Raw genomic sequence first — 11264 nt, 5'->3', positions numbered from 1 at the left:
TTAATGGCTACTGATATTGACATATGACAGTCACTACAACCAATTCACATATTCGTATTGTCGTAATTTTTTTTAAAATTCTAAACATACCTACTTATTTGGAATTCTTCATGTTTCTGACGTAGTGAGACAATTTAAAGAAACATATTTATTTTTTTATTTTATTTATTGAAAAATCAAGAGACAACAAGTTGTAGAAATGCATAAAAACAAAGAGTAAATATATAATATACATATATAACATCCGAGTCCAATTACAGATTTTTACAAAGATAAACAAATGAAAAAGATAAATAAATGAAAAGGAAAATAATAAAAGCTATAACATGACTAAATATAGCACATTGCATAACTAAACTAAAGTGTTAAAATATTGGAAAAAGGTTATAAAATAGAATAGAAGAAGAAATGGATCAATCGGTCAAGATTCTCTTGATGTTAGTCCTGAATTGATGTAAGGAAATACCGAACAGATCAACCTCATTCAGCTCCCCGTTAAACATACGATAACCACGCTGCAGATACGAATATTTTTGGGAATTAGGATTGAAAGCATTAAGTGAAAAGAGTGCAACGTGTATAGAATACCTAACTGGGATCCCGAAATCAACCTCACTCAGTAAATCAGAACATTCAAGGAAACCATTTATGAGATTAAAGAAGAATGTAGCATCAGTAAGTCGTCGCCTGACAGAAAGATTGTCAAAAGATAGGATTTTTAAAATATCGGGAACAGTAGAATTGGTATAGGTTGGAAAAAGGCAGTGTAAGGATTTAATAAATTTAAGTTGGACTTTTTCAATACAATTAATATGGAATAAATAAAAAGATGACCAGATAATTGAGGCAAATTCAAGGTGAGACCTTAATAAAGTAATTTAAGTGCATAAGGATCATTAAAAGGTTTTGTTGAGCGGAGTAGGAATCCAGGAGATTTAAATGCTTTGTTGGTAATGAAGGAAATATGTTCAAAGAAATCGAGTTTATTATTGAGTATTACACCAAGATCCTTAATAGAAGATGATGTGTTTAGAATTGATAGTGATAGGTGATAATAGACTTATTTCTAGTGAAATTTAAAATAGAGCATTTTTCTAGATTAATAAAAAGGTCATTGTTCAAACAATATATAGAAAATCTATCCAGATCTTCCCGTAGCTTATGACAATCGTCTCTAGTGTATGTATATAGGTTTATACATTTTTGTACCATCAGCATACAGAAGTATAGAGGAATGTTTGAAAATGTATGAAATATCGTTAATATAGTGATTTTTTTTTTTTTATTTTTAAATGCTTTTTATTATTACGAAATTATGTTCACAATACATCTTATATCTATTTTAATAGCTACTGATCTACTGATCATTTTCTATTTTACAATTTAATTTAATTTGGTTAGTAATCACAGTATTATATTATTCTAATGTTAATCTAAAGCATAATAGGAAAAAGAGCTCAAAAACCTATTTACAATCCTGATAAATGTTCATAATACATCTAATACATAATATTAATTAAAGACTCTCTAAAGTCGATGACCTAAAGCAGATTGTGATTAGGTAATCTGTGTTTATACCTGAAGGGTATAGACATTTTGTTGTAATCAACAAGACTCTTCACAAGTGTGTTAGAATGGTTATAATTAATATAGTGAGAGTACTAGTGAAATTAAGCAGTTTAGTCTCTACCAGTCTCCCCTTAAAAAAAATGTTGTTCTGGTTTAATGTAGTTTTTGAAATTGGAGAAAAGGAACTTATAAATAATTTTTTCAAAGATTTTACTAATGATAGATAGTTTGGATATAGGACGGTAATTCTCAATAAGATTCACCTTTTTTATAAATAGGGGTGATGTAAGATAATTTCCAATAGTCAGGAAATTTATCGTTAGACATAGAAAGATTGAAAAGGATTGTTATAGGAAGAGATAATGGGACATCACAATTAACAAGGAAAACCATATGTATATATAGATATGTACCATATATACATACATATATACTAAGTAGTTGTAGGTAGTGCTTTAGTTGACGACCATTGGATATTATTGGTTGAAACGACAATCTGAATAATTGCCCAGAATACTGGAATACCGCTGTATTAGATACGTAGGTACATAAACAAAACCTCGATCGTATAAAGAGCTATAAAATAATCACTAATCTTGAGAACTATTCACATTATGTGTATAAACATCAGGCAGACAGATGCTTTTATATATACATACATAATTTAAAATAACATCAGAATGATATAATACTATAATTAATAACAAAAATAAAATAAAATTGTAAAATAGAAAACGATCAGTAGATCAGTAGCTACTAAAATATATGCATAATATATATATAAGATGCATTGTGAACGTAATTTAGTAATAATAAAAAGCATTTATAAATATATATTTTTATACAATATGCTTAAGAGGGCTGGACACCAGCGCTTTGTCCATCCAAACGTATTACACTTCTCCCTTCCTCAATTATGGCACTAGAGACATTATTTTTTAATATGCTATGGATATCCACTATTGGCATGCATCTGTGTTTTTATTTTTTTGATTAGTTATTTTTTATAGGAGCTAGGAGCCTCCAAACATCTATAAAATCGCCTCTTTTTTACACCCACGAAAAGAGTCCAGCGTGCTTATATAACGGTCGATTTAAAAAAAAATACGCGCACAGGTGCATAGAAACTATCTTTCTCATACCGATCATGAAATTTTTTTCAAATTGGTCCAGTTTCGGAGGAGAAAACTGGAGAATACGAAACCTCGATTTTGTCTATTTAAAATACGTATTATCTGGTCGAAGCGCAACTGTCGCATTCACTCAATATATATATATATATATATATATATATATATATATATATATATATATATATATATATATATATATATATATATATATATATTATCGCATTCACTCAATATATACATTCACTCAATATATATATCGAAGAAAGGAACAGCAACAAACTTAAGGTTTCGGGTGTACAGCCCTCTTAATGTGTCATGATTAAAAGTGGCGCCATAATAAACGAAAAACTTAAAGCAAACATAAATTACACACCTGAAAACGCTATTAAGCAGTATCATCATTTATTAGTATGGAAATGTTTATTCAAGATATTTTTTATTTGTACATTTTTTACATTATTTACCTATACATTGTAAATTGTAGGAAGTTGTAAATTCATCATAACAATGTATGCAGTGGCGGACTGGGACTGAAATCAGTGCATGCCAGGAGTCAAAGGGGGCCCCACCCAGGGTTAAAATAATTTGTCCCCCCCCCCCATATAACAAAATTTTCTTCTTTCCATAACGCTAAAAATCAAGGGAAATTTTTTTTTTTTTTCAAAATTGGGAATAAACAAATTTAGGTACAAGAAAAATGGCAAAAGCAAAATAGATCCATAAATTATATTGTATATTTCGTTTTAACCCTTGTCCTAGGTAAATATAATGCATCATAAAAGAATGCGGCATAAAAGCGGCTTTTACTTTCGGTAGAAAACAATCAGGGACGTCATTTCAGCTTTTTCTTTGGGGGGCAGGGCAGGCAAAGATTGGTCAAATTGAATTTTTTTTCAAAAAATCTTTTTTATATCGGAATAAAAATGGAAAATATTCTTTACCTTATTGAGTTATAAAATATGAAAAAAATTAGCTTATTTTTGAAAAAGTAATTATAAAAAAATATTATGTAAAAAGAGAAAAAAGCGCAAATTTTTTTCCACAAATCTTTACATAGTCAACATTAATCGACCATCAAACTGATTCTCCAAAAAACTATCAATTAACTTAATTTCTACCGACTGTCTTGTCACTTTATCTATGTACATATGTACGTAATAACATTAGATAAAGTTTTGTTTTGTTTTTTTTCAAAGCACATAGCAGCGATTATTTTATTAGTTACCCAAAAATAACATACATAAGAAATACACGTAGCATTCATAGATCCATAGTATCTCATTAATCATTAAATTCATAATATTTTCTAAATTCACACTATTCCTTAATTTAGGCGAGTGCCCCCCTATGGCTCCCCCAAATTACGTCCCTGAAAAAAATGCATAATATTTTCAATTAATGTTAATCGAAAATCGGGATTTTGGGGAGGGGGCCCCTATCCTATATTTCTATTTACATGGGTGTGTCTAGATTAGGAATAGATTTTATATTCGGAAACTGTTTAAAATTGTGTATTTAAATCTTACTATATCATCGAAGTATAATCAAATGTTATTTTGAAAGTATGAAGTAAATTTAAATCGCTGGTTGATGATGAATCGTCCTATCAAAATTGTTTTAAGCAATTCAGTTTATATTATTCACGAAAATTTGTTTATTCCCATTTTTATTTCAGTAGTTAGTTGTTACATAGGTATTGGTATATACATAATCTTGACGTTGGAATAGGCCCGGCAAAAGGGCCCACGCAAATGTTGAAACTTACATTTCAAGCCTAATAAAAAAAGTTAACCGATCCTTGGGCTGTTAAAGCAGGTATTAGTTATTTGTGTACATCGTAAGAAATTTGTTTTGTTGAAATACCCAAACTTTAGGTCCTACAGTTGCAATATCCTATACATTTTTACACACGTGAAATAGTTAAAAAGTTATTTAATTTTACTGAGGGCCCATATTTTCTAACAGATAGTGGGGCCCACATGCCATCGGGCATGTTCGCTTGTATGGCCAGTCCGCCACTGAATGTATGTACATATGAATGCGTTCTACCATTGATGTACATATGTACCTGTACGACATACATATGTACATACACAGATCAGTCCAGCTTTGCGTTTCGATGTGAGTGCATGTTCCGTTGAATCGCTCATTAAATCATTTTTTTTAACAAAATGTGAACTTGGACGATTTGATTTTTGAATCATCACCATGTCCAGTTGTTGGGATAAAGAGATCAACGCCGATACAATTTATTTGCCAGCTGAAAGTCAATACAGTTTGGGTGAAAGCGTTGGAGTTCCAATCGACGAAGGAATTCGCGAGTGAGTATGCAATTTAGTCACAACAATTCCTGATAATGAAACAATAAATCCTTTAGCAGTGCAGTAGTACATAAGTATCCCATTCTTGCGTGTACCATATGTCGTTTGTATCACACTCCAGATAAGGTATCCGCTATCTAAATTAGATTTTATTGCATGCATTTTGTAAAAAAAGTAGGCAACGGCGCATAGTCTTAGTTAAATAAAACCCCATAGAATTTAAAATGTAATTATACTTCAAAAATCCCGTACAAAACATTCTAATAGTTCCTCAAACCTCCTACCGTTGGTTGAAACTTTTGAAATTCTTTTCCATTGCTATTCACTATCTTTAGTTTTACATCTTTTATCCGGTATCTTTTTTTTAAAAAGATACCGGATATTTAATCCTTTGAGTGCCGACGTCTTTTCCAACATTTCCAACAAGAATTATTTAGAAATCCAATACAGTGAAAGCAGGTATAAAAATTGTAACTAATCCAAACAAACCCTAGATCACTGCCCTAAATGAATAAATAAACTACCGATGAGGATTTCGAGTTTTGTAAAGGTGTGTTTAGACTCTCTAATATATCTTACAACAATATAAAATAAACTAAAGAAGTATATTAATGAATGTATTTTTCCAAAACCAGTTCCATCTTCTTCATTGTTGTTAAAATGTAATGTTCGCAATCTAAATGCCAAGCCACAATCTAAAATACTAAGCAGTTAGGAATTTCCATCGGGGAATTCTGCTATGGTTATAAATTCATAAATTCCGGTGTGAACTAGTCTTTATAAAAATTGACACGGATTAAGGTCTGTTCATACCTATCCAGCACGACCCGTATCCCGCAGGTGTCATGCAAGTGCGGATAGTATTCTTTGGTACATTCTATATGGACGCGCATGAATGCGTAAATGCGCATGCGCGAATGGAGTATGAATACGTCCATATAATGAACCAAAGAATACTATCCGCACTTGCATGACACCTGCAGGATACGGATCGTGCTGGATAGGTATGAGCAGACCTTTACACGATCCATGTTCAGCGAATTTTTTTTCAATGCCACCTGGAAAGGCTTAGCGGGTAGTATTCTTGTTTACTATGAACATACATGCTCAAAATACAACGCCTATCGGCGTTTTTCAGGCCCATGGACTTGGGCCTCAGCATTCAAAGGGAAAAATCGTCGAATTTATGGACGGTTTTTTATCCCATATGTCTTATTCAATAGTGTTTCTTTTCTTTCAGTTATATAAACCGCGAATTCCCCGCATCTTCGGATGAAAGCTCTAAGATAGTGTGCTATTCAATACCGAGCAGGTTTATAGAACATGGTGAACCACAAGCATGTCAAGCAGAATTTGAAACATATAAGCGGTTTTGCAATGTTAAATTGCCTACAGATGATGCATCTTCAGCTTCCATGTGGCAGGCGTGCTTCCAGGGGATTTCTTATGCTGGAAGATCCTACAGGGGCATCAGGGAAGGACAACTTACGATGAGGGAGCACGACCTGGTCGTGTTCACGATCCACCAAGGTATTCTCGGGATGTAAATAGCACGCAGTTAACATCTTGACATTGATTATAATTGTGTGCATTCAGTGGCGTAGATACCGCGCCCGCAGACCCCGCAATGCGCCACGAAGCGCGCCTTTTTCACAGATTTTTTAATTTGTTCTGTAATTTTTTTGAAATAACTTTTTTAAAAACTTCTCTTATTTTTCAACCTATTTGTACTATATGTATGTACATACATTATTATACATATTTTGAATTCATCCTCATTGTGTAATTGATCTATGCCAATAGGGCTAAAAGACTGCCGTCTTTTTCCATATTTTGAACGTCAGTGCCACTTCAACCTATTTGCTGAGAATTCTCTTATTCTTGTATATATTTTTTCAGTGTGTAAACAATAAAACAAACTTATATGATTAAAAAAAATAAAATTTATAAATTTTTCGCTGTCACCATTAACAGGTGGGAAGTTTTTAAGGAAAATTCACCATCAGTTACTTTAAACAGATTGTGCACTGCTTTTTGGTCGTCCAGATTATACTATGAATGCACTTCGATATATAGATACGTAAAAAAGGTATAAATTATTAATTTGGAAAGTTATTTTGCTGTAAGTAAATAATATGAATATATGGGGGGGGGGGGGGGGCGCCTTAAAATATTTTGCGGGGGGCACCAGGAATTCACGCTACGCCACTGTGTTCATTGAAGAAGGGATAACCATATGAAAATGTGCGAAGTCGCTAATAATTTTTTTGTTTGCTTTTAAGCGCGTTCAAATATTTACGCTTCAAAACCAGTCTCTTGTTTGTATACTATAATAAGATGGAGTTAAGTTTTAAAATTTTCCAATAACAAGTCAAATAAGACTGTTCGACACGAAAAATGCTTCAGAGACGAGATATAACTTTTCTTATAGATCTATGCCCAGTAAATACGAATCTGGTAATAAAAAATGTTGATTGGCTCGATATTAGGAGATATGTGTGTTTTTAAATCGCGCGATTTTTCTATGTCTTGGTGTTGTTCGGTCGATGTCTCAAAATCTGTCAATGTTCTGTTCAAAATTAATATTGGAATTTATAGTCGGGTATTTTATCTTTCATTTGTAGTACTTTTCAGTTTTCAAACTTCTCTAAGTAGTCGTCCACAAAAATTCATTTATTTTATCGAGGTAAGCCATTTATCAATAGAATTTTTTTTAATCCAAAGAATAGTCGAAATATGAAGTGGAATTTTATTTAATTCTCTTATAAAGACAATTTAATATATTATCCCTATTAATTCAATGCATATTCGTGTAAATACGAGTAAATACTAGTACGAGCTTTTAGCTCGCAATTTTACCGATTTAAAATTCAGCACAATTCCAATTAACCCTTTTAAACGAAAACAAAAAATAATGTAGCCTGAACTCTATCCCAATAAATATGTTTCAATAGAAAATACTCAATATAAAATAGTATTAATAGTGGGAAAAAATCCCAAATGAAAATATGTACTTTTGACTTTTGATTTGAACTGGACGACTGCTTAGAAAGATTTGAACGCTGAAAAGTACTACAAATGAAAGATAAAATACCCGACTATAGATTCCAATATTCATTTTGAACAGAAAATTGACAGATTTTGAGACATCGACCGAACAACACCAAGATATAGAAAAATCGCGCGATTTAAAAAACACAAATATCTCCGAATCTCAAGCCAATCAACATTTTTTATTACCAGATTCGTATTTACTGGGCATATATCTATAAGAAAAGTCATATCTCGTCTCTGAACCAAAAAAAGTCATCATTTGTCGAACAGCGTAATTGATGCTAACCAAACTAAAGTTTAATCTATTCCATTTATTGAACCATTGGGCTCAAATTTTCGAGATATATTATCCAATTTTCTTATTTATATGTTTAGGGAAACATTTCGTGTCCTTGATAGAAGTGAAGTCAACGTGTGATGATTCAACGTTGAACTACAAGATTAGTGATGCTAATACAATAAAGAACAACAAAAGATGTGGCCAGCATCAGCTCAGAGATCATGTGGAAATGTTGAAGAATATGTGTGAAGTACCAGTTGACAAAGTGCACTGCTACTTGTTTTGGCCTTTCTTATCAATGTGGACAACCGATCCCAAAGGTGGCAAAGTAAAACGATGGGAAAAGGAATCAGATCAGCACGTGTTCTTTTGCACTATTTCAGATCAGAAGAAATTTGACGAATGGTTCTTTGAGAATATCATCAAGGGAAAATGTATAGAAAGAAATCATTTTGATGCACTTTTAAAGAGGTACGTTCCACGTTGTTTATTTTTAGCACGATTTCTTTATACTTTTTGTTTGTTGTTTTACATAGATTCGTTGTATTGAGCTGTGGAATATTTGTAAATGAAATTCGAGATGGGATGTTGGCATTGCTGTCTCAAGAGCAGTTGGAATTGTTGTACAACAAACCTCTAAAATGTGGATCACCTACTATCGTCCATGGAGCAGCAGGAACTGGAAAAACTCTTTTAGTTTTGCACAGATTGAGATTTCTATACGACTGTGGTTTATTAAACATAAATAACAGAGCTCTATATATTTGCTATTGGCCAGGAATAAGGTAAATATTCTACTGGATGTTTTTTTTTACAACCAAAATTTCAGATTACTGATTGAACGTTTGAAATTGTTTCAGGGTCGACTTCAGAATGAGATTGGAAAAGTTGAAGATTTCGGAATATGTGGATACAATAAGATTCGCCATATCTAACGATCGGTTCCTTCTACACAATCAAATGAAGTATCGTCACATATTTATGGACGAATGTGAAGCTATATGTCTTGCTTTCGAAGAGAAGATAGTTTCAAACACTTTTGGTGACATAGAAAAATGCCGACTGAGAAATTACGACGAAAACTACAAATTCGTAGAAGAAAAGTACGATAAAAACCACACCCAAAACTCTGGAGTAGAATATAAGATAGAACGGGACGAAATAGTCAAAATTGTGACAAAAATTGAGGAGAGTTTGATCTTCGGAGATTTGTGGTACTTGGTAGATATAAATCAAGCTACCATGTTCATACCGAAACATTCGCCAAACTTACTCAAAGTACCCACAGTGAGATTGACGAGAGTCATAAGAAACACTGAAACCATTTACAAAACGTTCAGTTCTTTTTATAAAAACCCACTACCGACCATTCCAGCAGCTGCCAAACTCTCAGACTTTTATTTGAACAATTTAGAAATAGGCCACAATATAAAAGGACCTCCGATACTCTGGGTAAATGCCGACGTGATACCTGGAGATCCACCAAGTCCAAGTATTTTCAGTTCAAAGGTCTTCAACGGTCTGATAAGGGCCGTCATTGATTTGCATTCGGCGAAGGGAATAAAGCCTAATGATTTGTGTGTCCTTCCCTTCATAATCACTGACTTGTATCTTCCCCAGAACATCAACAAGGCCATAAGCAGTCATTTCGTCTCCAACAGTGTGTATCACCCAAACGCAGTCACGTACGTCGAGGAGTTCCTCACAGATTGTAATCCCATGGAGTTTTTGGTACCTTGGGTGCTGCGAGTGAAGGGACTCGAGTTTAAGGTTGTCATTATGGTTATAGAAAACGAGGACTTTGACTTTTGCGACCCAGAAGATAGAAGAAAGATATACATAATGGCGTCGAGGTGCACTTGCTTGTTGATCCTGGTTTGCTCGACACGTATCAAAGACATGATTAATGTCAATAACACTATCCAACCATATCAGTTTGATATTGATTTTTAAGTATAAATGTGATTTTACTGATTATTATTAAAACAATTAACAGAATGTCTAGTACATATATTATTCAATATTTAACACTTTGTTTTCATATAACGACTGTCCTATATTATAATATTTCATATTCTTTTTGAAAAACATATTATATATGTACAATTCAAAGGACTGAAAACATTTCCTCGTAATAATCGTTATTCGTTGTATCAGCTATGAATTAAACTCACCATCAAAGTTTTTTTTTATATATGTCACAGTGAAATTATATTTCAAGTGAAAATATATTTTCACTGACGTTTCAGTGAAATCATAACCAGTTACATTTTTAGGGTTGGTTTTATTCATTTAAGATTAGATTGTTAGGGTTGATATTATTTGGGTTAGGATAGGTTAGATTAAGTAAGGGTTGGCCCTATTCATTTAAGATTGGGTTGTTACGGTTAAATTTATAGAGTTAAACGTTGTAAATTCATTGTTAGATACATTTTCACTGCTTGAATTGGTAAAATATATTTTCACTAGTGATATTTTCACTTGAAATATGCTTTCACTGTAACATATATATAACTTCAATTAATGTGAAAATTTATTTTAGTAAATTTGTTGTTTTATGTACAATATGACTGACCAGATTAACCATTGATTAAACATTGACCAGGAAACAAACTAGTGTGTTCATGAACGAACGAAATGTATAGTTCGAATACAGAAACACGTTACATACATACATAAACATAGCATTTGCTTCATACGATCACAAAACCTTTTACACGTTTATACATTTTTGACTCACTTTGTATAGTTACATTACACTTTAATATAATGCCGATTTACGGTATATAATTCTGAAATAGGCAATGAATCGTTCCTACATAACTGTAAGACAATGAGGTATCTACACATATACAACGTATATATTCCAGTTGAAGTGTATTTTCAGTTAAAATATATTTTGACTAG

The 11264-nt window shown here is 32.4% G+C and overlaps 1 protein-coding gene across 2 annotated transcripts; it reads left to right on the top strand.

The window, feature by feature from the left end:
- Positions 1-4791: 4791 nt before the first annotated feature.
- On the top strand, positions 4792-10963 carry LOC143917848 (uncharacterized). 2 transcript variants are annotated; one of them, XM_077439453.1, is made up of 6 exons: positions 4803-5023; positions 6264-6553; positions 8453-8828; positions 8894-9142; positions 9218-9866; positions 9978-10383. In XM_077439453.1, exons 1-6 carry the CDS (start codon positions 4911-4913, stop codon positions 10308-10310), a joined length of 2010 nt encoding a protein of 669 aa, XP_077295579.1. In that variant the 5' UTR covers positions 4803-4910; the 3' UTR covers positions 10311-10383. The 2 variants fall into 2 exon arrangements, with proteins under 2 accessions (XP_077295578.1, XP_077295579.1); XM_077439452.1 differs by having other exon boundaries at positions 4792-5023; positions 9218-10963.
- Positions 10964-11264: the final 301 nt, after the last annotated feature.

This window comes from Arctopsyche grandis, chromosome 10, assembly GCF_051622035.1.
Source record: "Arctopsyche grandis isolate Sample6627 chromosome 10, ASM5162203v2, whole genome shotgun sequence".
In the NCBI taxonomy this organism is placed as follows: Eukaryota; Metazoa; Arthropoda; class Insecta; order Trichoptera; family Hydropsychidae; genus Arctopsyche; species Arctopsyche grandis.
The sequence above is the reverse complement of the archived record's forward strand: the minus strand, read 5'-3'. Positions and strand labels throughout refer to the sequence as shown.

Bases quoted from the DNA above. Each gene is read 5' to 3' on its own strand.
- LOC143917848 (XM_077439452.1), top strand. From the start codon at position 4,911: ATGTCCAGTTGTTGGGATAAAGAGATCAACGCCGATACAATTTATTTG. The intron at 8,829-8,893 runs GTACGTTCCACG...TGTTTTACATAG, and splicing joins TTTGATGCACTTTTAAAGAG to ATTCGTTGTATTGAGCTGTG. The intron at 9,143-9,217 runs GTAAATATTCTA...AAATTGTTTCAG, and splicing joins TGCTATTGGCCAGGAATAAG to GGTCGACTTCAGAATGAGAT.